This window comes from Gekko japonicus, unplaced genomic scaffold, assembly GCF_001447785.1.
Source record: "Gekko japonicus isolate JY-2015 unplaced genomic scaffold, Gekko_japonicus_V1.1 scaffold135, whole genome shotgun sequence".
NCBI classification, from domain to species: Eukaryota; Metazoa; Chordata; class Lepidosauria; order Squamata; family Gekkonidae; genus Gekko; species Gekko japonicus.
Window position 1 is genome coordinate 1,088,371 of NW_015175359.1, and position 26,248 is coordinate 1,114,618.

The window sequence follows — 26,248 nt, forward strand, 5'->3', positions numbered from 1 at the left end:
GCTCCTTTAAGTGGCTCAGGGTAGACAGAGACTGCTGCTTGGGAATGGATGGGAGAGTGATCACTGATGCGTTGGGACTGTCGTAAAGTTGAGCAACAGAATAAATGCATCAGTACAATTTTCTCGCATTCAGCAGTTTTGGACTGTATTCTTGTTGCCGTAGGAAATGGGGACTGTGTTTAATTTTGAGAAAGAGGTATGCTGGGGTTCAGGCTGAGGCACTTCTATTACTTCATAGTGGTTACTTCAAAGAAGGGTTAGGGTTAGGGAAGATGGAAGAAGATGGTGCAAAATAGGTGCAACTAAAGAAATGGAAACCTGTTCGTCATTTAAGACCACACTGGATGCCATTCTTTCTCTATCCCTAACTTTGGGAGTTAGTTGGGTGTCTACCACAGGGCCTTCTCTGTGGTTGCACCCATTTATGGAACTCATTCTCAAGGAATATTTGTCTGTTGCTGTCTTTATCCTCACCAGGTGGAGTTTCTTCTGTTTACTTGAGACTTTGGTGCCTGCATGTGTGTGTTCGTCTTGTGCTGTTTGTTTTGTTTAGGCATTTCTATACTGCTTTTCTCCTGAAGAGCCCAAAGTGGAATGTTCAAGCTGAATTAAACAATATAAATCAAATAACCTGCATAAACAAAACAGCATAAACAAAAATAAGTATATCCTGTTGGTGGTATTTTATGGGAAAGTGGACAGAGAGAATTGTGCTTCTCCCTTCCATACTTGGAGAGTACCCCATTATATTGATGGGCAGAAAATTCTATACAAACAGAGAAGAGAGTATTTCACATCAATCGCAATACATTTGTGAGACTCATTGCATTCTGTGGGATGCAGTCTGTCTGCCCAAAGCCCTTCCCGAAATGCTCTTGCTGTGCCTTTCTCTGTCAAATGAGCCCATCTGTCTTTTTTTGCTTTTGACAGTGAGTCCCTGTTTCGGCAGCTCTGTGCTCTCCATTGGTTCTTGGAAGCCTTGACTCTTGAGCCCAATACCACCATGAAGCCTCTGATCACCTGCTGGAATCCAAAGTGAGCTTGGGTGTGACGAGTGGGAACGGTGGTGGTGGTGAGGCTGAGCCTGAAATGGGAGCGGTTGACATGGTAAAATCTCAGAAGGGGGCAGAGCTACGCTTCCATCCTACGTTCAGCATCTTAATTTCATCAGACATTGCCACACACATACAGGCATAGGTTTGGAGCCCTAAGGGTGTTCGATGAAATCTGCCTTCTGCTGCCAATACCACCTTGTATTCTTTTCTGCACTCCTGCAGAACTGAAGGACACTCCTAACCAATGCTCCCTCGAAGCTGTGTCATCTTCTGAGCGAAAACTCTACTTTGTGAGCTACTAGCATTCGAGTTGTGAGTGAGCAATTTGGCTGTTGCATAAATTAGTTTGCTCTGGAGCCATCCTTCCTGAGCTAAGACAGCAATGTGTGAGCCGGAGGCTAAAAAACTGTGAGCTAGCTCACACTAACTCAGCTTAGAGGGAACACAGCCCGTAACCCTACCTGTAGATAGTCCAACTAGGAAAGATTTTTCCATTGCTTCTCAAAGGCACTTGGCATTTGTGCAAAGACAGGCAGCCTAGGTTTCCTGGAGCTGTAAGCACTCTTCTGTACATTCATCAAAGGTCAGAATTGTCTAGGAGTTCTCCAGAGTGTCTCACAGACAAAGGTTTTTCCCAAGAATTTAGATGGTTTTTAGGCTGGAGTTGGCAGGAATTGAACCTAGTACCTTTCTTGCACACAAAGCATGTGCTCTGCCACTGAGCCACAGCTCCTCCCCTGGAAGGAGAAAGGTATTTTATAGATGCTCAGAGCAAAAAGCTCATGCACAGATGTGCTATGCGCATTCAAAAAACGGGCTTTGCCATGAAATATAGTGCCTGTGGCAAACCCCAGAGGAAATCAAGCTGAAAATGGGGTAAAAGCTACCTGTAACAAAAACCCGGCTGGGAAAATGGAAATTGTTCATTTCTTTCCCCTGCCCTTAGGGATTATGGTGGAAGCAGAAATTCCTTCAAGGTGATCAATAAAGAAAAGAATGTGAAGACTCGATGGGAGCACTTCCTCACCCACTCAAAGGTAACCCGGGAAAGCATCATTCAATGAGTTTGTCTTCTTTTGTGTTTTATCTGTTTTGAAAAACGTGGAGTGCATCGTCTCTTACAGATTTTAATTGGTTTAATAGCCGCAACCTCTTCTGAAGGAGTTCTTGGAACTGTAGTTCCCTGTGGGAAGCTGTGTGGAAATCCTCGGCAACCTTGTGCTTTCTCCTCCGGTCTCCTTCTCAGATGTCAGTGTTCCCTACTCCTAGGGCTGGCAGCCATAAAGTGGGCCCTGGAGTTCCTCAGTTCTACGGAGGGAGGAAACGACAGCTCTCAAGGGCAGATTCTGTGGCATCTCATCCCTGCTGAGCTCCCATCCCCCCCCCCCCCAATCTCCAGGAATTTCCCAAGCCAGAGTTGGCAGCCATACCCCCTTCATTTTCAGGGCCACCCCCAGTGAAGCATTGTGCCTGCGCTGATATTTGCATGAATCATGGTTAGCGTCAGACCCAAGTTTGCAATCCGAGTTTGAAGTGGACTCACAAACCTTGGTGAAAACTTTCAGTGGTGATTATTAACGTGGGTTTAGACATAACACTGCTCCCTGGTTAGTTCAGAAAAGAGGGTGGGGAATTCACACACGAGAGGGGAGGAGGAAGGGAAAGGTAGTGCACTTCTATGGCCCATGGTCACAGCTTAAGGTTTTCCCATTTTGGAACTCATACTCCAGCTCACTGCTTCCTGGTGTAGACAAGACTCCAAGCATTCAGGTGGGATGGGTCATTTCAGCAAAGACAGCAGTTGGCCCCCAATCACACCCAGCTTTCAGATTGCACCTCTTCTTGGGAATCAGGCCTTTTGAATCCAAGAGATAACATTTCTGGGTACTGTTTTCTATTTTTGATTTTTTTAAAATTAGTTTCCCTTATTGCTTACTACAGCGGAAGACAGGAGGGCCTGGCGGGATCTGGTCCATGGGGTCGCGAAGAGTCGGACTCGACTGTGCGACTGAACAACAATTGCTTACCACACTGTTACAAGTTTTTAAAAGAAAAAATATACGAAAATAGGTGTTCTTTGTATCATCAGTAATTATAATACTTAGTGTTTATTTAGTGCCTTTCAAGTGTTCAGAATGCTGAGTGACTGTTATTTGAATCATGCTTACAACACCCTTGTAAGCTAGGTAGGTATAATTATCCCCATATTGTAGTGGTGGGGTCGGGGTGGGGGGGGCTGTGTCTAAGAGAGTACTGCCTTGCCTAGACTCACCTAGCAAGTTTGTGACTCCGAAGCAATTTGGATTGGAGACTCCCTGGGGCTCACAGTGGTAGCCACAATAATGAGAACAGCCGGTATTATTGTTTGAGAGAGAGAGAGAGCGAGCGAGAGAGAGGCTTTTAGGTGAAGGGGGCACCTCACATAGTCAGCCACTGCACACCAGTAGGTCTTTCCTGTGAAAAACAGCCCTTGACCCAGATGCACAACAGACCACCCTCTGGATGCTTCCCTAGGGCTTTCCGTTGTTTCTTCCAGGGTAGAAGATACACCCAGAAAGCATTCCGTGGGCTGGGCCCCAAGAAGTTGCCCAAAAAGGCATCCATCATGAGCTTCTCCAAAATGAGCGGGCTGTCCTCCCCACACAGCAAGACCACTCTGGGTAGCACCAGTTCCCTGACGCCCGGCTCCGAAGAGGTGGTCCCACATTCTTCAGATGGTGCCAAGGAAGGCGAAGAGATGGAGTCTAGTTACAGCAAGCCAACTAAGGAAACGAAGGAAGAGGAAGAGCCTATGAGTTACTGTGAGTTCATTACAGCAACCCTGAATGAGCGCTTTTGAACAAGGTCAGGAGATGCGAAGATGCAGCTTCTTGGCAGGGAGTAACTTCCCACGGGGCAAGGCTCGTCCTGACTTTGGGTGGTCATACAGCTCCTCTGTTTCTCTTCCTTTTCCATTGCGGGGTCAGCATAGACATCGCAGCCTTGCTCCCGGAACATTATACAGTCTCCTGTGCAACATTTAAGTCTTGTGTGCTTTTCTCCCCCACTCCTGGTTCAGCACTAAAGTTCTGGGTGAACGAAACTTTCGATGTGGCCAGACTTAAAGGAGCTTTTCCACAGTTTGCCCAAGTCCAACAGTCCATTCCAGACCCGGCAACCGTCTCTGTTGGGCTCAGCACTCTTGTCCATTTCAGTGGGGGAAGGAAAACTGCGAGTGCCTGTGAGTCTGCTCTTTCTCTGCTGCAAGAGGCAAAAGTAGCCCAGAGAATGACCATGGGGCAGAGGGCCTGAGCTGGGCTGATGGTAGGCAAAGCGATCGGGAGGGAAAAGAACTCAGATTGGCAAAAGGGGAGTCCTGAGAGCAGCAGTAAGCAAAGGTCACCCACTAGAAGTTACCTTATATGCCTTTTAAAGGGGGTTGGACGGACGGATGGAGGAGAGGTCTGTCATTGGCTGATTTATATGCCTTTTAAAGTGGGTTGGACAGATGGATGGAGGAGAGGTCTGTCATTGGCTGATAGCTGAACAGGGCCTCTGGGTCCAGAGGCGAAATTCCTCTGATTGTCAGGTGCTGAGGAGCAGTCAGCAGGGCTGGGCTGTAGTCTGCAGGTGCTGTTTGTTGGATTCTCTTGTGGGCAACTGACTTGCAAGCAGGATGCTGGACTAGATGGATCGTTGGTCGGGTCCAGCATGGCTGGTCTTATGTTCTCATGAGTTACAAGCTTTTAAGGGTTGAGCTGTGTCTCCAGGATTGTGTCACACAAAAGGGCAGCAGTGTTTAATTTTTGATAGGGTGTGAGAAGCATGGCCTCTCTGAGAACCTTTGCCCTGGAAGGAAGCCCCTCTTACTTTGGGTATATATATATCTACACTACAAGACTGAAACGAAGTCTGTTCTCCTAGCAACTGTAGTTCTGTAAGGGGAGAATTCTGAGCAGTCTCCCTCAACTACAGTTCCCAGGATTCTTTAGGGGAAAGCCCCGACAGATATGGTGACATAAAATATATAGCGTCACATAAAATATATGCTGAGTATGACAGCCCAGGCTTTCATTGCTCAGTAGTAAGGGGGAAACTCTTTGTACCTGTGCAAAAGTACTTTTCTTTATTACAAAGCAAGGAAGAACACATTTGAAGACATTTATTGTCTTAATCCTCAAATTGCCAGCAGTCTCCTTGCTGCTTTTGTGTCTTTATTCTCTCTGGAAGGTGCATGGCCAAATGGGCATGACTAGCAGAGGGGAGGTGTGGCCAGAAAGACTGAGACCAGTCCAGACCTGCAAGGGATTTGCTCTGCTTAAGCTCCACTTCAGATAGATCGATGAGGCGGCAAAGCCGAAGAAGTGGTGGGCTTGGAAAACACTGATGTTTTCGTATTGTGTTCCTCCCCAGATCTGCAGACATTACTCCAGATGATCCATGAAGACGTGGCAAAGAATTTCAGTAAAGAATATTTGATCTCAAACCCCAAACCGCCCTCGTACGTCACGTAACTGGCTTTCACGGAAACAGAAGTATTCCATTGTTTACAGAGCTCTGTATTTTTTTACCCAGGGGAGAAGCAAGTTACGTCCAGCACCCCAGATATTTGAGGGTTGCTGTATTATTTTCCATTTTGTTTTCCTTTTTTTCCTTTCCATCCTGCTGATTTGCACATGCAGGTATTCATTCCAGGTTGAGTTCGGGACACGGGTGCTGGCCCAGGTCTGTGGGGTGACACTATTGTCACGGGCAGTTTGACAATTACTTGAATGCTGGGAGGGCTCCCTGTAGTCTTAGAAAAGGGTGGCGGCCCCTCAGCCTGCCATTCCCCAGCCAGTGGTAATGCCTCTGCCTCCTCCAGGGAGTCCCAAGGGGGCTGCTCTGCACTATCATACCAATTAATGGGTTTGGGGGAATGTGTTTGCTGCTTGTAAGGACAAAATGGGGGCTTCTTCTCATGTCTTTGGTTGGGGTTCAGGGCTCGGGGCTCTCATCATATGCATGATTCACTTTCCTTGCCTTGCAGCATGCTGAGATCCGAGCCAGACAGTGACATGTCGATCGGGCAAAGGGCTAAAAGGTAGGAGCTCTCCAAAGAGGCCAAGAGGAGTGATGTCATACATGCAGTGATGTGCCAGAGCTGCATGCGACCTCATTCATTGATCCACTTCTTGGGGTTGCAGTTCAGACAAATGCCTTTGCGCACTGCATATAGGATTTATTCTGTGTGAATGTCACAGGAGAACTGCTGGTTCTGCCTCACTGAAGGCACTCTGTAAAATTGTTTCCAGGCCCTTTAAGTACCGTGATCCCAATCCTTTTTAGGGCTTTAAAGGTAATAAACTAGCACTTTATATAGTGCTCATAAGCAAATAGGCAGGCGGTGTAGGCTTTTTACTACCACAGAGGACACCCTTCGTAGCCAGCTTAGGAAAATAAATGATGAAGCTTCTGGTAGTCTTCAGGAGCAACCCCACAAAGGGCAGATGGTGCAGCAGTCCAGTCTGGATATGATCCGAACATGGATAAATAGCTAGATCCTGCTTGTCAGGGCTGGGGGCACCCCGACCCGAGTTGGGCAAAAACCCTGCATACCACAGTGGAGACCTCTCCCTCCATCTGCAGGGCACCAGAACTATGGGGCAGCAGCAAATAGGTTGCTATGAAAGGCAGAGGGAAGCTGGGCTCACCCCACAGGATAGGGGTTTTTTTTGGGGGGGAAGCAAATATGTGAGCCGCTGTTTCAGTGTACATCCTGCTTTACCTTCAGTCACTGCTGAGTGACTCCCTGGCGATGCTCCCTCTAAGCTGTGGAGTCTTGTGAGCAAAAAATTCTACCTTATGAGCTCCTGGCATTAAAGTTGTGAGCGAGTGATTTGGCTACTGCATAAATTAGTCTGCTCTGGAGCTATCCTTCCTGAGCTAAGAAAAAAATGTGTGAGCCAGAGGCTAAAAACCAGTGAGCTAGCTCACACTAACTCAACTTAGAGGGAACACTGCTCCCTGGACTGGACAAGTCACATTCCTGAGACAGTGTCTTGCTTTGTCTTTCTGTTCAGCTCACATTCGTCTTCAAAGGAGGACAGAAACAGCTCTGGAGTAATGAGAGAAGAAACCCCGGTGGAGCAAAGGCCAAAGAGGTCGGGAGCACCTGGGGCCCACAATCTTGGATTGTTCTTTTTTTGGACTCACATTGGGTGCAGCGGTGGGCATGTGGGGAGGGCCGCGAGGGAGGCAGGCACCACTCTGCAGAAGGGACGTGCTGCAAAGAGCTCGATGTCGGATGGGAATGTTTGCCAGTGTGGATGGGGGTGGAAGGAGTCTTCAGCAGGTCGCCTTTGCTCAGTCGGGAATTTCCTGGCAGGCCAGAGTAGCCCAGTTATGCATCCATCACAGCGTCTGGGATGCATTGCCCAAACCAGTGGGGAACTTGCCTGTCAAACAAATTGTTGACTATGATGAGAGGGGTTTTTTTTATTATTAAATTTAAAAAAACAGTTAAAAATAAGAAAGTAGATCCTGATGTTTATGTAGAGCAAACAGGGAGGTGTCAATTTTATGCGCTGCTGACGCTTCTAAGAGGGGCATCCATTTTTCTTGGAGAGAGATGAGAGTTGAACACCCGGCTTGCATCATTAGATGTTGTCAATAGCTTCTTGGTCCTCAACTCAACTCTTTGGAGTTTCATAACTCAGAACATGATAAGGAAGAGACTGGAGGCTAGGGGGAGTGGCATGGAGCTGTACTCCGAAACAGGGAACTCTAGTGTTCCTGAACCTCTACACTAAAGCTGTCCTGTCAGCTCAACTTTGTCCATTGGGGTTTGTCTGGTTTTCTTTTTGCGTAGCATTCCTTAAGAATGTTGTTGGGTTTCTTTGATTTGCTCTCATCACATTCTAGTTCACTGGCAGTGATACTGAGAGAAGATAAAACGACAACAGCAACGTACAAGAAGGAAGACAGCTCAGAACAGCTAGGCAGACCTCACAGGTAGGCACGCACTGACGCAAGAGTCTCTTGCCCTCTTGCCCTCTTGTCAGTCTGATGGGGAGCAGACTCCTCCCACAAACTGTGACATCATCAGGAAGGTGGGACTCACACATGCTCAGAGTATCCATGTGCTTCTGGAGCTCCTGGTAAAAGGAGCCCTAGGATCCAAAGTTAGGATTTCTGCCTATCCCATGAGCAGGGAGAAGGCAGACAATCTAATAAGGGTTTGCTTGCCAACCCATCCTCCAGATGGTGTTGCCATTCACGGTGGAAGTCCCGTGTTTTGATTTCCGTCTCCTGCTTCCTGCTGTGGGAACAAACAGTTCTGCATACTGCAGGCAGTACCAGAATACAGATGGTCCTCTGCTCCCACCTTCCTTGACTGACAGGGGCTACACTGCGGGGAGATCCCTGCTGCTGTGAAAGCCAGTTTTAGTAGATTAGAAGGTGTATACATGGAAAGTTTGTCAAGATTGCAGCGATGGGAAGGACTGGGTGATGGAGGAGTTTGGAGCAGTGCAGGCCATCCTCTTCAACTCTCTCTTTTATTTTTATCCTGCCCTTCCTCCAAGAGCCAGTTTGGTGTAGTGGTTAAGTGCGCAGACACTAATCTGGAAGAACCGGGTTTGATTCCCCACTCCTCCACTTGCAGCTGCTGGATGACCTTGGGCAAGCCATAGTTCTGTCAGAGCTGTCCTTGAAAGGGCAGTTCTGGAAAGAGCTCTCTCAACCCCACCTACCTCACAGAGTGTCCGTTGTAGGGAGGGGAAGGAGTTTGTAAGCTGCTCTGAGACGCTGAGTGAAGGGTGGGGGATAAATCCAATTTCTTCTTCCTCTTCCTTCTCTTTTTCCTCTTCCTCCTCCTCCTCGTCCTCCTCTTCATCCTCTTCCTCTTCTTCTGGTTCACTCTTCCCCCCTCCATTTGATCTGTGAGATAGATTAGGCTGAGGGAAAGTGATAGTTCCAGGGTCACCAATGAGTCTTATGGCAGAGTCACAATTTGAACCCAGATCTCCCTCATCCTTGGCCAGCACTTTCGCCACCACCCCATGCTGGCTCTTACACTGAGCATGTGGGCAGTGATCTACCCTTCTGACTCAGAGCAGCTGTTTTTCCAGAAATGTTTCCGGCATTTTATTTTTCCCGTAAAAAATGTTCCATTCCTAAAGACTTTATTGTTTTATGAAATAAGTAGCAATGAATGGATGCCATCGTCAATACAATATTAGGCAAGTTTCACGGTTTCCAAGTTGCTCAGGAGTCTGTGGGGATGAATGGGGCCTGAGAGATGAATACCCTCAGCCATTATGTCCATCAGATGTAATAGCGGAATTGCTCTCTCCAGATGAAAAAGCTGGACAATAATTAATTTTTTAAAAAAAAATTATTGTCCCTAGAGATTGTATGAGAGTACATGTATGTTTTATCGATCAGTAAATTGCAGTAGGGTGGAGGGGGGGGGATAAAACCACAATTACATAAAATCCGAATTAAAAAATCAAAATTCAAGTTCACCCGATTGGCTGTGCAGGTTGAATTGAAACTGCCACAGCATTTCTTATTTATGTTTCCTATCACGTGGCGGAAGGGATGGAACTAACAAGTAAAGGAAGTGAAGCTACAAGAGACGGACAGTGCAAATGAGCTGCCCTGCAGTGCAGTCCTTAACAGAGTCCCACTCCTCTAAGTCCACATGATTCTGCACTGCCAGTGACCTCCATGGAAGAAAATTATACTCTGTGGAAGCAGATGAGTGGACAGCCACACCCCACAGCATCCCATGCACAGTCCTTTGGTTGCACTCAAATTCATGGCAACAGTTTTCAGTAACTTCAGGGTTTTTCCTTCAATTTAAACCATAAGGAAAGGAAAGGCGATTGTAAGCCACTTTGAGACTCCTTAAAAGGTAGAGAAAAGCAGGGTATAAAACCCTACTGTTTTCCTTCTCCTTGGTCCCAGGTTCCAGTCAAGCACTTTTGCTTCTCCTCTTCCTGGTTTCTCAGCAGATGCTTATATGACCCGGTTGTAGAGATTCCAATCCAAGTTTGTGAGGCTGTGCAAAAGCAGGAGGTGGGGGTGAGTGGGAGGGATTGCTTTTCTAGCTGAACTATAATAGGCTCCAGGGCTGTGATTTGGTGGCCGCGTAATGCATGGATCCCACTAGCAGGGTGCCCCATACAGACTGTTCTTGTCTTCAGACCCAAGACCTGATTCTCTGTATTCGCCCCATCAGGTTTCCCATGAACAGGGCGATTTGTTTCAAAACTGGCACCAGTCCGTCACTCAAGGGAGGCCCCTCCCTCCCCTGCTCCAGCAGCCCTTGTAGAGATGCCTGACGGCTGCCTTTGTGTCCCCCCCCCCCTGCTGTGCCTCCTTCTCCAGCTCTTTCATTAGGCGAAAGGCGAACCTGTGCAATGAGATGAGGGAGCTGTTTTACGATGTGACCCAGGAATCGGCTTTCAGGCTGCACGACCAGCTGGACATTCTGGAGAGGTACGCGCTTCACACTGTCTTCCGCTTCAAGACCCGTTTGCCCCTCAGATTTATCACAGCCCTCCAGCGTCCTTCTCCTACTGCAAGGGACACTTTCCAGAAAGTGCCAGCCATTTGTGTGGCCGTTCTGCCCATTATAACAACACAAAGCTTCCTTTTGTCAAATGAGCCTTGCCGCCCCACTGCACCCAGCCATCCACCCACAAACGGACTCAGGCTGCTTCCATGCGGCAGTGAGCCTCCGTGAGGCTCACATGGCCGCAAATGCAGCAGAGCTCTCAGTGGCAGTTTTCCCAACACTTCCGTTGCCTCAGCCATCTGTGCCTGCCATTTCCCCCCTTGATATAATAGGACTTTTTTAAAAAATAAGGAGTTACTAGATCACTATAGTACAATAATGTTATAATGATCTACTGGCACAATTTACTAACTCCTCTAAATTCCCAGCATTCATTTTAAAAAGTACGCATCTAGCCCCTTTCATTGCAAAGATATAAGAGGAAAGGTAAAGGAGCTGAGGCTAGGAAAGGGGTACCAATGTGGAGTCCCATCAAATATGGGTAGGCTCTTTGACTGTGATCTTTCAAAATAGATTGTTTCAAACATTGGGGACAATGTTGTGTAGATGGTTAAAAAAATAAAAGCCACTCTAGTTTGAATGCTGAAGTGGAACAAAACCCTTGTATGGAAGCTGCTAGATAGTGTGAACGATGCCTTGTCTCCATTAAAATTAGAAATGCTGCAGAACATGGCACTGCTCACAGAACTCAGCTTCCTAAGGATCCCAAGGTCTCTCAGGGCAGCATAGGTACATTTGGAAGGGTGTAGTGATGCCTGGTAAAGTCTTGAAGAGAGGCAGCAAGGTTAGGCAGGCCATGGCTAAATGGGGCAGTGATCTGATTTGCTAGAAGGCAGCTTCATAGGCTTATAAATACTGTTCCCCCACCCTGACCTGGATAGCCCAGGCAAGCCCAATCTTGTCAGATTTTGGAAGCTAAGCAGGGCCGACCCTGGCAAGTATTTGGATGGGAGACCTCCAGAGAATACCAGAACCGGGAGGCAGAGGCTATCAAGGCACTTCTCTGAATGTCCTCCATGCCCCAGTAGGAGTCGCCAGAGGTTACAATGACTTCCAGGCACGGTTAGACACAAACACAAATGCAAAGATACAAAAAACCCCAAAAATCCTGTCCCCCCCATAACCCCAGCCCAGATTTCTAGTCCTTTTGGTTGCAATGCAAATGTGTGCTTGAAAGTGAGTGGGCATTGCTAATAATATCTCAGAAGACCGAAAGGTGGCTGAATAAGGTTTCACATGCTTAAAGGGTGGAGAGTGATAGTTTTCCTTGTTGCAAAATTTGGGTTACATTGATGCAAAAATTTAGATTATTTTTTTTAACACTTGGCCCTGAGTGTGCATTCATTTAACCTCTGAATAGGACATGCCCATTGGGGAAAAGTGGCACTTTTGAACAGTTGACGCCATGGTAATTTTTGCGGGGGATAATTAAGACAGAAAGTAGTTTAACGCTGCTTCTAACCAAGTCAGCTCCCTTCCTTCTCTTTAGAATTCTTTTGAACTCCTATCCAAAAGGAATGCTAGGGCCATTCCTTTTTAAAACCTCGCTTGAAGGTTTATTTTTTTAAAATGCACAAGCTGAATTGGCAGGAGGCGAGAAGAGAAGAGCATACAGAAATATCGGTGTCTGAAGCACATTACAAGGTTGCGGAAAGACCTCGAGCGAATGAGGCAGGCAGTCCGGAAGAATGAACCAAAGCAGGCTGCGGAGGAGGAGAACTGGTAAGGAAGAGCTGCAGTCAGCGCCGTGTCTAGGCCAGGGCTTTGCAGGACAAAGCACAGAAGGAGGTGTTGGCTACTGAATTTCAGCTTTCATTTAGAAAAAGAATTAACACAGGCCTCTAGTTCTTGGGCTTGCAAGGAAAGTTTGAGAGAATGTGGACGTTGCCAGGTGAAATCTCAGAAGTCAAAGGATTTGCTGCATGTGCCTTCTGCTCAGAAGGGGAAGAGGCTCTCCAGCAGAATAAAAAGAGAAATGTAAAAAAAAAAGACCGCAGAACTAACAAGATAAAATAAGAGAGACTATGCAAATGCGGTTGATTTGCAGAGGTTCACCGGCATGGTTTTCACACAGCAACGAATGAGCTTCTTTGTTGCCACTGTGAACGCCTCATTTGCAGCAGCGGTGGAGAATCCACAGGAAAGTTTTCTCACCACATTCCCTGCCAGAGCCCCTCTCTCCCTATGGCTGTTGTCCTTCTCCCTTCCTCCAAGCCACTGGAGGGCTTTTTCAGCCTTTTGGAAAAAATCAGTAATTGCCAGCTCTCTATAGAATTATAATCTGTCGCTGCAATCTACTCATTCCTCTGAATTAACCAGCTTTCAAATTTTTTATAAAAGTTGCTAGCCCATTTGTTGCACACTTTTCTCCTTATACATCTTTATTTTATTTTATTAGATTTATATACCACCCTCCCCAATGGGCTCAGGGCGGTGTACAGCAGTTAAATATACAATGAAAACAGTTTTAAAATAACAGTTTATACTACAACAAACAGGACTAGAACCATCCTTTTTTAAAAAAACTCAGCGACAGCCCTGACCTGGATAGCCCAGGCAAGCCGGATTTCATCAGATCTTGGAAGCTAAGCAGGGTCAACTCTGGCAAGGTCTTGGATGGGAGACCTCCTTGAAGTACCAGAGGCGGGGGCAGGCTTTGTTCAGCCATCTCTCTGAATATCCTCCAGGCCCCCAGTAGGGGTCGGTCACCAGAGGTCGCCTGGTGCACACATACTCATATGCACACACACACACACAGGCACATATGAAAAATACAAAAAAAAAAAAAGCTGGAGATTCAGAGGAATCAGTAGATTGTGGCAATTTATTTAACTTCATTTATATCACTCGTTTCTCGCCAGTGGGGTCCCAGCGTGGCTTCCCCTCTTCTCCTCTCCTCCATCTTACCCTGTGAGGTAACGTTACCCACAGGGGTCATTTCGTAGAAAAAGAGGTGCAGGAGCTCATTAGCATAACTCATTAGCATAACTTATTTGCATATGCCACACCCCCTGACATCACCGGAAGTGTGTCAGAAGGCAACACCCACCGCTCAGGCTCCACTGGACTCTTTTGGATTGCTAGCTATTGGGGGGGGGGGGACGTGCAGATCTGTCCTGGCAGAGGAGGGAGAGCTTGTACCTGAATAAAACTTGGTCTTAAGGGTGCCACTGGACTGTTTTGGACCGGGGGGCGGGGGGGGCTCTGCAGCTTACCTGGCTGCTTCTTGCTCTGACTGAGGGCTGCTGGGAGCAGGGGTCGGGGCTTGTTGCATGTGCCCGCCCCCTGGGCTCTTTACTGCCGGAGCTCCGCTCCGGCAGGAAATGACCCTTGGTTACCCAGCAAATGTCCATGTCAGAATGGGATTTGAACCTGGGCCTCCCAGATCCTAGTCCAGCCCTCTAACCCTTGCTCCACACTGGCTTGTTAAAACGTTATAAAGCAGCTACTGATTAAAAGAAAGTGTTAAAACTAGCCGGAGGGGGGGCACAGCAGGGGAAACAGAATCTCTGAGTGGCTGACGGAAGGGAGATGGCAGTGATGCGGCAGAACCTTGGATTATGCACACCTTCTTGTCTAGACCACTTGATAATGCCTTTGGATTGTGCTGTTCCCCAATTTTTTTTAAAAAAAGAGCAGGCTTGGGAAAGTGTATCACAAGGCCGGGCAAAGGACAATGGGACCCTGACATGGTGTGGCTGCTCTACTCCCACCTCAGAGAACAGACCCAAAAAAGCTTCTCGTGAAAGAAGTCCAGGCTACCAAAACTTCTGTACCGAGAAAAGTGAAACCCTTTCCCTCCAAAGCCTTGGGCTCACCTATGGCTCCTGAGACTTCCCGTGAAGCAATTCTGTCTATGCCAGGTCTTCTGTGTCATGTGCACGCTCGGGAAAGGCTTTGGACCCTCCGCATGTACAGAATCCCAAAGTGCCAAGAGTCTCAGATCTGGTCTACACTTGCCACAAACTGGGATGGTGGCTGTACCCCTTTGGACTGTGGTGGTGGAGGGAGAGACATACTGAAATGTTCCACTATGTAATGAGAGCGGGAGAAAGTAGAACAACACAGGAGGCAGAGACCTTAGCCAAGACCCTTTCTTCTTGCTGTACTAGTTAGGTTTTACATGTGGTTGCCAATATCCAGGTGGGGCCTGGAGTTCTCCTGAAATTACAGCTGATCTCCGGACGATAGAGATCCGTTCCCAAGGAGGAAATATGCCACTGAGGTCCCTCACCTCCCCAAACCCCACCCTCCACTCCCAAATCTCCAGGAATTTTGCAACCTGGAGTTGGCAACCCTGGTTTTACATGGAGGTGCATTAAAAATGATAACCCCCCTCATCAGTCATCTGGTGTTGCTTCAAGGTTTGTTACTCTTCTGGACAAGATCCCTGATGATGTCATGGAAGACCATCGGACCCAAAAAGTCCTGAGGAAACTGGAAAAGTTTGCCAGAAATCCGGACTTACGAATCCGACCCCCCACGTTCTTGAAAGTCTTGGGGGAACTACGTGTTTGGGAAATCTGTTCTCCAGACATCAGTGCAGCTTTACAGGTAAGAGCCTTGCAAGGAAATTGTTTGCCTCTCGTTCAGCCTTCAGTGATCACTGGCAGTCTTTAAGCAGCGTCTGGACAAACACTCGTCAGGGATGCTCTAGGCTGATCCTGCATTGAGCAGTGGGTTGGACTAGATGGTCTGTACGGCCCCTTCCAACTCTGTGATTCTAAGGCCAGGCACTGTTTCTTAAGACCCCCAAATAAAACACCCATAAATATTGACATTAGGGTCTGCTGCCCAGATCTTTGGCTCCATGGAAGGCATTATGTTTGGGCCTTGGCATCTGTCTGTAAGAACACATTATGCACTGCTTGGCACTGGCATAGTGCTTTAGAGTGTTCAAAGCTCTTCACAAATGTGATCTGAGCAACCTGCGTCTGAATTCTAGTGCAACACTATCATGAAGTTCACTGGGCACTAATCACTGTCTCACCATAGCCTGCTTCAGGGGGCTGTTGTGAGGATAAAGGAAGTCAGGAGAGAACCATTATTGGACGTAGTACTGAACTCAACTGCATGCCCAGGAAGACACCCTTCGGTTCCTGCCCACCCCCCAAGTTGGCCATGGAGCACATCTGTGCTGCAACCTTGTTGTTGTTCAGTCGCACAGTCGAGTCCGACTCTTCGCGACCTAGTAGTTCTTTATTGCAACCTAGTAGTTCTTTATTGCCCTATCACTCCTACTACATAGCTAGAAGTCTTGTGAAACAATCACATTGCACCAGCAACGGGACTAGAAAACCCAGTTCATGGATTGTATGAATGACTGACGCAGAAGAGGCTTGGATCCCCCAAGCCTCAGTTAAGTATCATTGCAAATCTAGAGGAAGACCAGGTGATGAGTCTTGCCGCCATGAAGGCCATCCAAACCCACAAAAAAGCAGTGGAACAGAAAGCTGATCCCCTTGAAATCTGACAGGGGTTGATAACCTCCCTTTGAGAAGCAAACTTGTGTGTTTTTTTTCTCTTTACCCCTTTCAGGTTTGCATATATAGAGAGCAGTTGGGGAGGCACGTCCAAGCACTGCCCCCCCCCAAAAGCACTCTGGGGAGGTTTATTTCCTTATTTCCTTTATTTATACTTACCTTTCTTCCCAATGGGGCCCGAAAGCAGCTGACATAGTTCCCCTCTCCTCTGTTTTAGCCTCACAACAGCCCTGTGAGGTAGTTTGAGAATAGTGTGTAAATGACTGGCGGTCCCCCAGTAGGAATCAAATGTGGGTTTCCAGATCCTAGGCCGAGGTGCTAGCCACTACTCCACTCCAGCTCTTCCACTGCAGAATAGTTGCAGTGCAGCAACTTCAGCACTAACTGACATTGTTTTGGAGGCTGCACTCTTAATATACACACCCCCTTCTGCTGTAAAAATTAAAAAATTTCCCCTCCCCCATGGCTTTTGCAGTTTTTGCGGGAAAATATTGTGGGGATGCCTGAGGAGGATTACAGACAGTGGCTGCAGAGTCGAGTTCCAATCCAGAAACGAGCCCGTAGTGCCCCACCGCTATGATCTCAGAGGTACACCGGGATAGCTACATTATTGGAAGAGGTGACGCACTCGCTGTTCAAGAGCTGCAACAGAAGAGCACAGGGCAGCCACTGAGACGGCAGGCTCTGAAAAATGCATTTGCCTGCTCCTGGGAGATGGGGGAGGGGGGGACAGTATCTGAGTGCGGGAGCTGCTCATTCTCTAAGGTTGAGAATTGCATGGAGCCCACACCACCTGCAAATTCAGAACCAGAGAGAATTGAACGGCCAAGGCCCATTTCAACTTCATGCTTTGGATTTTTAGATACTATGTTTTCGTTTCAAGTTGTTCTACATTTAATTCTTCTAGCTTTGGGGGAGGGAGTGGGAGTGAAAGGGGAGTGATCTTATGGAGTCCTCTCTGCAACAGTTTGGGGTCAACGACACAAACCAGTTGATAGTTTGCTCCATTGTAAAGATAGACTTTGGCACAGCAGAATTTTTGCATCTGTGCTGCATATTTTTCAGATTTATTAAAACTCTGCTTAAACATGTGTTCTTGCAAACTTAATGTAATTAGCGTTCTGTAGCTTCCAGTTGAGGATTCATTGGCCTTCCAGTGTTCACTATCTTTCCCCCATCGCTGCCACCCGATAGAGGTTACAGCTAAATAACCAGTTGCAGAACTGTTTCAAACAAGAAAAACCTGGGCTCCTACTAGTGGTCTACGGGGATAAAAACACTTGGAGACAATTCCAGCTGCCTGTCTTATGACAGCTAGAACCAGATCTAGAGCTCAGTGAGATAGTAACCATGTACCTGAGCTTGAACCATTGGTGTGTGTCTTCATACAAAAAAGTTTTTCCTGCACCCAGAAAAATAGCATGTCAGAGAATGTTCTAGCCTAGATTTTTATGTGCAGGGAATCTTTGTTGCGTGTATGGAGATACATTCAGTCATGTGAACTCTCACTTTACTGCCTTAGTGAGAGCCAAATTACACCTGTCACTGTTCTATGGTTCAAGCACTAGATGTGTTATTTGAACCCCCAAACAAGCCATGGGAGTGGGGTCACAGCAAACTGCAGCATCCAGGTGGCTCAGGTATTCCTACTCGCCCCCTCCCCCACAACATCTTCTCTGGCTTGAGGCCAGCTTGGGTTTCAGACTTCAGTTTGGCGATGCCGTGGTGCACAAGGGCCTATTTGTCATGCAGTGCTAAAAGGGTCGGGGGAATTGCTATGGGGGGGGGGTGTTGAGCTGCTGGTGTGCCTGCGTAAGGGAGAAGCCTGAAGGTGGGCGTGGTTTATCTTTTTCAAGATAAAAATCTCCTTTCTGACCCTGAGACTTGGAGAATATCACCACTAGTGAACTGTAGCATCTTAAGTACTCATGGAATGAAGAGTTTGTTCCTTTTGCCCATCAACTTCTTTGGCAGCTCCTAAATTCCTGTATCGCAGGAAAATAAGGGGATGTTCCCTAATGGCTTTCTCCCACCTGTGCATATTTTTTTAAAAGCCTCTCTCACATTTCCCCTTTGTTGTCTTTTTCCTAAACGGCAGAGCCCCAGACTCTTTCGCCTTTTTGCACAGGAAAGGTACACCAAGCCCTTCATCACCCTGGTTTCCCGCCTCCGAACTCTTTTCCACCTCTGCAATACCTGTTTTGAGATATGGGGACCAGACCTTGTAGAAAGTATTCCAAATAAGGCTACACCATAAATCTCTGCGGGGTCATTACAACACTGGCCATTTTATTTTCAGTCCTTTTCCTAATGATCCCCAGCATGGAGTTTGCCCTTTTCACTGCTGTGGCACAACGAATTGACATTTTTATCGAGCTATCCACTACAACCCGAAAGAGCTCTCTACTTCTCTGTGTTGGCCAGTTCAAACCCCTATCAGCATATACTTAAAGTTAAGATTTTTTTAAAAATTGCTCCAGTGTGCATCACCTCACACTTCACTTGCCTCAGGGTGTCCGAGTGTCACTAGAAAGGAGAAAATTAGAGAACTTCTCTCAGGAGATTACGGCTGCATTAAACAGTGTCAATCAAAGGTATTCAGAGAATTACACGTTTCTAGGAGCTCAGTAGCCAGAAGGTCACACACTGAACAGCGTCATAGATCACAGGGTGAGGGTGCTGAACAGCCTCTTAGATCAGAGCAAGTCCCAATCTAATTAAAATCTTGTAGAGGTCAGTGCTGAATATGGTGTAATTATCAAGAAAAGGGGAGTGCCTCCTGACCTCAGATGCACACCACTGAATTCTAGCAGTTGTTAAGTGAAGCGACCTTATTCCATTTTGTAAAAGGGGAAAAAAACTTTGCCACCAAGGTTCAGTTCAAAGCGTTTTATTAATTAAACTGCCATTGAAACAGCCTGCTTTCCACCTCCCTCTAATGCTAAGGCTCTTCAAATAGTTTCACTTACAGCGTTCAAGACCGTAAGAGTTAGCAAATCAGCAGTACATCAAAACACCGCCGCTTGGCTTTCTGTGAGTTCTAATCCTCATGGAGACACACACACACACACGTCGAGTGGAAATGGCTCCTGTAACACATGGGAGGAAATTCACCGCAGCAGCAGCAGCAGCTACCAAACATTTATCACCAACTGATAGGATTCTCTGTCTTTGCTCTGCATTCTGTATTCCAAAACAAAGGGGGAGAAGGGGCAAATTCTGAATTTACTTTTTGAAAACTAACAGAACTTTAAGTAAGGCTATTCTGGTATATTTCTTGTATTAAAATACTCTGGAAGCCCTTTTCGTCAGCTTCCATCAGAATTAGCATTTTCAAAAATGAAAACATTTCCATTGGCTTCGGGTTGAAATGCTGATGCGGTGATGTGCCCCCAGGGGCCACCTTTCCCTTCTGCATCTCCCAAATCACGTCAGGATAGTGTCATCAATCTGTTCGACAGAGTCAGCTTGACTGGCGAGCTTCTTCAGAGATCGCCGGCAACTCTCGTTCAGCAGTTCCAAGCTGGCAGCGTCTAGGATCTTGGAGATGGACTGCAAGGAGTAATATCAAAGGAAGAAGGTGTGAGAGGAGAAGTTGTCACTGCTTTCTATTACTCAGTGTTAGCTGCTATGTTCGATCAGACAGATGACCCATCTGATTCAGCTCTCTGCCTAAGAGCAGCTAGCCACACACTGCATGGATTTCCCAGGCAGGGCATGTTGGCCAAATCCAGTCCCTTATGCGAGGGTCCACTTTTCTGACCATGTGATGCCAGGACTCAACCCCTGACCTGGCTTACCTGTTCTCCCACTGCTTTCTCTTGCTTTTCATCTCACCTCCCCAATCTCTCTGCCCTCATATCCTGTTCTTTTCCTACCTTCACTCCTCCAGCTTCCAGCCACCTGGGAGTCTCTTGCGCTCTTAAATGAACTCTACCCATTCTCCCCTTATGATGACACTTATGTCCTTCTCTTCCTACTTTGAACCACCACATAGGCAATGAAGCCTTTGAAATTTTCCCCAGGCAAACACAGGCTTTAATTAATTCATCCCTTGTTACCTTGGTGCTCCACCCTCCCTCAATAGAAAGGAACATAAGAGATGCCAATGTTGGATCAGGCCAAAGGCCCATCCAGTCCAACACTCTGTATCACACAGTGGCCAGAAATACCAGTGCCATCAGGAGGTCCACCAGTGGGGCCAGGACATTAGAAGCCCTCCCACTGTTGACCCCCCCCCAAGCACCAAGAAGACAGAGCATCACTTGCCCCAGAGCCCCTATCTATACCTTGTGGCTAATAGCCACTGATGGACCTCTGCTCCATATGCCTATCTAATTCCCTTTTGAAGCTTATCTAATTCCCTTTTGAACAACTGCTGGTGCCCAACCACACTAGGGACATTGGGAGGGCAGCGGCCACCACTGCCCACAGCAGTTCCTAGTACCTGCAAGAACACATTGACTTCCAAGTCAATCTGTCCAACCAGTAGTGCCTGCCTCAGTGGTTCTCAGACTCTGGGTCAGGAGCCAGAATTGGGTCACGGCTCTTGCATGTGGTCTCTGAGGGCCCAGGCAGCAACAGTGCCTGCAAGAACACATTAATCTCCACTACAACCAAGTCAATCTGTCCAACCAGTAGTGCCCGCCTCAGTGGTTCTCAGACTCTGGGTCAGGAGCCAGAATTGGGTCACGGCTCTTGCATGTGGTCTCTGAGGGCCCAGGCAGCAGGTAGAACGGAGTGGGCTGGGACAGGAGAGTTCGGGAGACTCTTCAAAAGCAAGCTTGGGCTTACCTCTGTATAATGACCATAAAAAACCCTGTGCTTCCTGTGCTCCGACACTCCACAAGGAGAGGAAAAGGTGATTGCCATTTTGGGCTCAGGAAGCAATTGTTCTCCAGGCCAGTTTTGCCAGGGATCCTGGAGGGTTTGGGTGGGGGGTTGCCCTCTTCTGGGCATAGAGCAGGGGTCACTGTGGGTGGGGGATGGGTATTTGTACATTTCCTGCATTGTACAGGGGGTCTGGAGGTCCCTTCCAACTCTATAATTCTATAAATGACCATAAAAGACAGCCGGCCGTTCAGAAATGAGGGCAAGAACAGTTACTTTGAAGTGGCCCCCCAAAAGTGCAGTACACTCAAAAATGAGTTCCACTTCAACAAGTCTCAGAACCAGAGGACTACCCTGACAAGCAGTGGCCAAACAGAACCCAATAAGTGTCCTACTCATGTTGCAACCCCCCCTTCCAAACACACATATACTCCTCCTGCCATATGAAACATGGTCATTCTATCCTATCCCAACACATAACCTGAGGATGGTCCCTCTGGGCTCTTCCAATATGTTACACCCACCCTCCGTGCCTTCTAGCACTGGAGTAAGTGGTGGGCAAGTATGCACCTGCTTCAGCCTCTAAGACGGAGGCAGCAGCAGAAAGCTCCCAGCGCTTTATGACAGCAGAAGACAGGAGCAAATGAAAGGGAAGGCGACTCCCCCGCCCAGAATCCAGAAATACCTGAAGTACTTCCTCGCCTTCTCTCATCTTCAGGAGGTTAACAATGGCTTGGTCACTGTAGGCCCTCACGCTGGTGTTCTTGTCTTTTGTGTTGTCCAGAAGGGCCTTGAGGATAGGCTTAGCAGTCTGTGGGTCCAGGGGAGGGAGGGGGGTTTTATTTGCCCACCAGATCATCTTTTCTGCAACTAATTTTATATCGCTGGATGGATTTTGGAGACACTGTAGGAAACAAAGACACACCTCGGTTTGGATATACAAGTGGCAAGACTTAGATATTGGGGGTGTCAGGGGAGGTGGAGAAGACGTGGATTCTCTTCTGTGAAAACCAGCAGCCTCTCCTCTGGGGCTGTCCATTTTAGGGGACAGACGGGGCAGCTTGCCTGTCAGGAAGGATTGTCCACCACTGGCAGTCCTTTCACTGAAGAACTCTCAGTAAGCTTCCAAGCAAACTCAGTCTACTGTAGCATTCCTGTACTCCAGTTCTCTCTCTCTCTCTCTCTCTCGATCATGCTAATTAGCCATTGTACAGTAGCTTTTGTTTTTGCTTCCAGTTGACAGTATGTAAGCAGCAGGAGACAACAGGTGTCATGCAGGCTGCTGGCTCATGTGGAGCCTCCCTCTCCAAGCATGCACCCCCAAGGAGACACGAATCCCAGCTGACTCCTCCGTGTGAGCAGAAGGGGCAAAAAATGTAGGGAGAAAAAGCAGAAAAGTAGGGAGATGGATGTAGAAAAGAGTCTGTCGTGCCGGCCCAGGATAATACTTGGACTGCTGATCTGGCTTGAAGCTCAGGAGACCTGCAGGCACTCGATTCCCAGCCCAGAGGTGAAGAGTATCCAGGGACTGAGAGCACTACCTCTGCCCCCTTGCCTGGACAGAGAAAGACGCCACACTGTATCTGCCTCCAGAGAAAGGAACAGGAATTGACCCGACTGCTGAGGTTGTCCACTGCAGCAAGAAGAATGACTATGCTGACCAAGAGTCATTTGATTCCATCTTACAATAACGGGGCATGCTCAGGTGGTTTTGTTTGGGGAGTCCTCACGAGTGTGAGTGCTTCAACCCAGATAGGTCCCCGAGCTGTCCATGTGATAGAATGACCCGTCCTCTGTGGATATTTGAAGCTTCTATGAGGCTCTCCTGAATGACCCCTCTGCATATTTGAAGCTTCTATGAGGCTCTCCTGTCTGAGAGAGAACCTGTGCTTCCTGTGCCCCGACACTCCACAAGGATAGACTCCAAGTTACAGAAGTTGCACACTCACACCCATGTACCCTTGGGATGTTTATCAGAAAACAGCTGTCTGGTCACCAGTCAGTCAATTGGCTGTGGAAACCAGAAATCCCACATCCAAAACACTTACCTTGATGAAGAGGCTGGAGAGTTTGGGTGGCAAGTTTCCTGCACTGGCCTCTATGTGGTGCTTCATGAGGAAGCCCATCCCTCTGACGCCGCTGATAGCAATTGGGATCTACAGTGTCAGGAGGAAAGCGAGAAAGTGAACTGTGGGATCACCTGTAGCAGGCTCTCCTGAGCAGATCCCAGTAGCATGCTGCCATTTAGAGATGTGTTCAAACACTGCTCTCAAAATGTGGTCTGGTTCACACATCCTTGGCTTTCACCCAGGTACCTCATTTACTGCTCGAAGCTGAATACATTACATTGTTTATTTACAACAGGGACTCAAGGCAAATTAGACACAGTGAGTCAGTACAATCAAGAAAATACGCGACTTCCCTCCCTTTGTGAGTACTCTACCTAAGACAATAAGTGATAATGAAGGCTGCATCTTTGGTGGCTCTTTTGCACGTGCAGGAAATAAATGAACGCACATGTGTGAACTCACTCACTCTCCCCTCAAATAACTTTTAGTGCTTGCTTAAGAAATAATTCAAAGCCAATTCCCTTGACAGTTACATTCAGTACTGTAAGAACAAAGTCTGAGTCCAGGGGCACCTTGAAGACCAACAAAGTTGTATTCAAGGCAGGCGCTTTCGTTCTGCTGCTTCAGACCAACACCGCTACCCACCACAATCTATCTTTCAGTACTACGTTAAAAGTACTGGGGGACAACAGGCAAACTGGGGTCCTGCTCTGGAGCCCCTCGATCCGCACCTCACTCTAAGATTCCATTGCCTCCACTCTTTCCTTTGATCTGCTGCTTCTGTACGGAGAGGCCACAGAAGAATCTGTCAAGCTGAACTTTGTCTCTTGGAGCCTGAGGCAACTGAAGCATGTATTCCTTGAGCCTGGGGGACTTGCCCAGGCAAAGTCTGAGCACTGATCAACCCAGTCAGAAGAATAACATGCACCATGCTCCCAGGAACACTCTTGACTGCAAACTAGGGGGTGGGGTGGTTGTATCGTTCAGTGCATCTCCAAGTCAAACCTCCCCACATGCCAAAAATCAGGGGGTTCTAGCTTAGTACTCTCTCCAATGTCCTAGACTCTCTACATTCAGTGAGATATTTTTTAAATGTCCAGGAACATTCAAACATGCAACTCCTGGCTTCATTTGGAAGCAGCACACTTCTAAGGAACCGAGTTGTATGGTTTTGCTTACTTATTGTGTTACTTGCCTCTGAGGAAACCCAACTGGAAGCATTACAAGGAGTCCCTAAGAAAAATCTCTCACAGCCACCAAGGACGGAGATGCTTACCCGGTCGGCAGTGGCGTTGCTGAAGATCATTTCATGGACACTGTTAAAGTATTTGGGGTCACACACTTTGCCAGGAGCCACACTGACGGCCACAGAAAGCGCCAGGCTGCGCCCGTGCCTCACCATCCAGTCGATGCCAGAGACATCAGCTGCAAAGGAAGAACGAGATCCTCAGTGCAGCACCAGCTCAGAAAGGGACCCCTCCCTCTGCAGTCTCCATTCAGATCTCTCAAATATCAATTTAACTGGACTCGGGGGTGGGGCTTCAATGGGAGGAGGCTAATTTATGTGTAACACGTCAACCCCACCTTTCCCACCATGTGTAAAATCCTGCAAATTTAAGCACCAACTAGACCAATCAAAAAAAGCCAGCCTCTGACATACTGGCAAATTTGATGTCCGCTGTCATAGTGGACACACAGAATACCCTGCCCAGGATTAATCATAATCTTTCCCCTCTCTTGGGGATCCTTGTTCACCATCTGCCAAAGCATACCTAATAAATGGTTGAGGAGAACGTGGCTAAGTTCTTCTTCGGTCAGAAAGGCACACAGCTCCCCCAGGCAGCCGGCTGAGGCCGTGCGGGTGGCATCCTGATAAGGAAAGGAAATGGAACCTTTGAGAGTGAAGGCTGGCACCAAGATCACACAGCTGGTTCACACACGTGCAAACAATGCTGGTTTCTCTAGTCTCCACTAAGGGACACTTGACGGCCAAATCTTTCATCGAGGAAATAAAAACCCTGCCTCCTACTGGATGAAGAGACTGCCCCACCGTCTTTGTCCCTGGACCATGGCAAGTAAAAGAAATTCTACCTGGCATCAGTTCTGCAAGGGCTCATTTGCACATGTTCATCATCAAGGGATGAACGCGCCTGCACAGACCAGCCCAAAGTTGAGAGAACAAGTAAGAAAAAAAATGCTCTTTTAGCTTGGAGGCCTGAAAGCCAAACTCTGTACTGATGGCTTTTATCTGGCAGAGGTTATAAAGCTGCCTACAACAGGCAAAAAATTGCCTTGTAGGACTGCATGTCTCTGGATAACTTTAAAACCTGAGCACAGAGCAACAGGAAAAGCCCCCAAGCTAACGCCCTCCACACTAATTTCTCTATCACTGACCACACTTTTTGCAAAAGTAGAGTCGTGCATACCCTTTCTGAACACAACAAGAGGAGGGCTCCTTGGGACTTTTGGTATCTCACGGGGCCTCTGCTGGAAAGGCCATACTGAGGCTGTCTTGAACCCTGCTGATACCACAACGCAAAGTCCCCGTTCAGTTATCTTACCAGTACTTATAATAGGGCCCATTAAAATGCTCTTATTTAGGCATTCATAAAATTCATCTGGGATTGGTCTTCATGCACCTTCAATAAATTTTGGCCATATGTGCAACACAGTGTACTGGCTGATGTAAGCTAAGACTAGGGAGACCCCTGGGTTGCTCAACCATCAAGGTCATGGAGGGCTGGGCACTCACTCTCAAGCCTTACCTCCCTCACAAGATCACTGTGAGAATGGAGTGTGTGTGTGGGATGTCTTGTGCTACCCAGGGAAGACGGATGAGATAAATAAAAAAATATATAATTAAATATTGTTGTAAGTATTTTACTTATTTATTTATACCCCGCCCTACCACAAAAGAATGGGCTCAAGGTGGCTAAACACAACATTTATTTAAAACAGTCATAAGACCAGCACAATAAACCGAAGTAGTACAACACAGAGTCTATGACATAGGCTCCTTATAACCATATTTCCTAAAATGTCAAACCAGTCAATACCATCTTTAATGGCTCAAGTTACAGTACATTCTGCGTTTTCTAATTACCAAGTAACAATATTTAGCAACATTGCGTGAGACAGAATCATAAATTATCGGCCAGTAAGAACTTCATCAAGCATTCCTCGGCATATGTAAGGTAGTTAGCCAAGGATTTAAACCGTGAAAGAAGGGGTATCAACAGCTGCTGTCTCTCTATGTCATACATAGGA

General features: G+C 47.4%; 2 protein-coding genes across 2 annotated transcripts in view; one reads left to right on the plus strand and one right to left on the minus strand.

Moving 5' to 3' along the window:
* CCDC60 (coiled-coil domain containing 60) overlaps positions 1-16,662 on the plus strand; it is a 60,652-nt gene extending 43,990 nt beyond the window's left edge. Inside the window, exons 6-15 of the mRNA XM_015425295.1 lie at positions 931-1,035; positions 2,002-2,092; positions 3,592-3,856; positions 5,448-5,544; positions 6,064-6,117; positions 7,097-7,177; positions 10,410-10,520; positions 12,190-12,321; positions 14,964-15,153; positions 16,558-16,662. Coding sequence (XP_015280781.1) covers positions 931-1,035; positions 2,002-2,092; positions 3,592-3,856; positions 5,448-5,544; positions 6,064-6,117; positions 7,097-7,177; positions 10,410-10,520; positions 12,190-12,321; positions 14,964-15,153; positions 16,558-16,662 — 1,231 coding nt within the window. The remainder of the gene's footprint in view (positions 1-930; positions 1,036-2,001; positions 2,093-3,591; positions 3,857-5,447; positions 5,545-6,063; positions 6,118-7,096; positions 7,178-10,409; positions 10,521-12,189; positions 12,322-14,963; positions 15,154-16,557) is intronic.
* A 2,311-nt stretch (positions 16,663-18,973) lies between these two features.
* The window catches only part of GCN1 (GCN1, eIF2 alpha kinase activator homolog), a 69,065-nt gene continuing 61,790 nt past the window's right edge, over positions 18,974-26,248 (minus strand). Inside the window, exons 53-58 of the mRNA XM_015425296.1 lie at positions 25,197-25,251; positions 24,754-24,850; positions 24,258-24,406; positions 22,961-23,068; positions 21,598-21,816; positions 18,974-19,634 (exon numbers count right to left, since the gene is read on the minus strand). Coding sequence (XP_015280782.1) covers positions 19,509-19,634; positions 21,598-21,816; positions 22,961-23,068; positions 24,258-24,406; positions 24,754-24,850; positions 25,197-25,251 — 754 coding nt within the window. The 3' untranslated portion in view covers positions 18,974-19,508. The remainder of the gene's footprint in view (positions 19,635-21,597; positions 21,817-22,960; positions 23,069-24,257; positions 24,407-24,753; positions 24,851-25,196; positions 25,252-26,248) is intronic.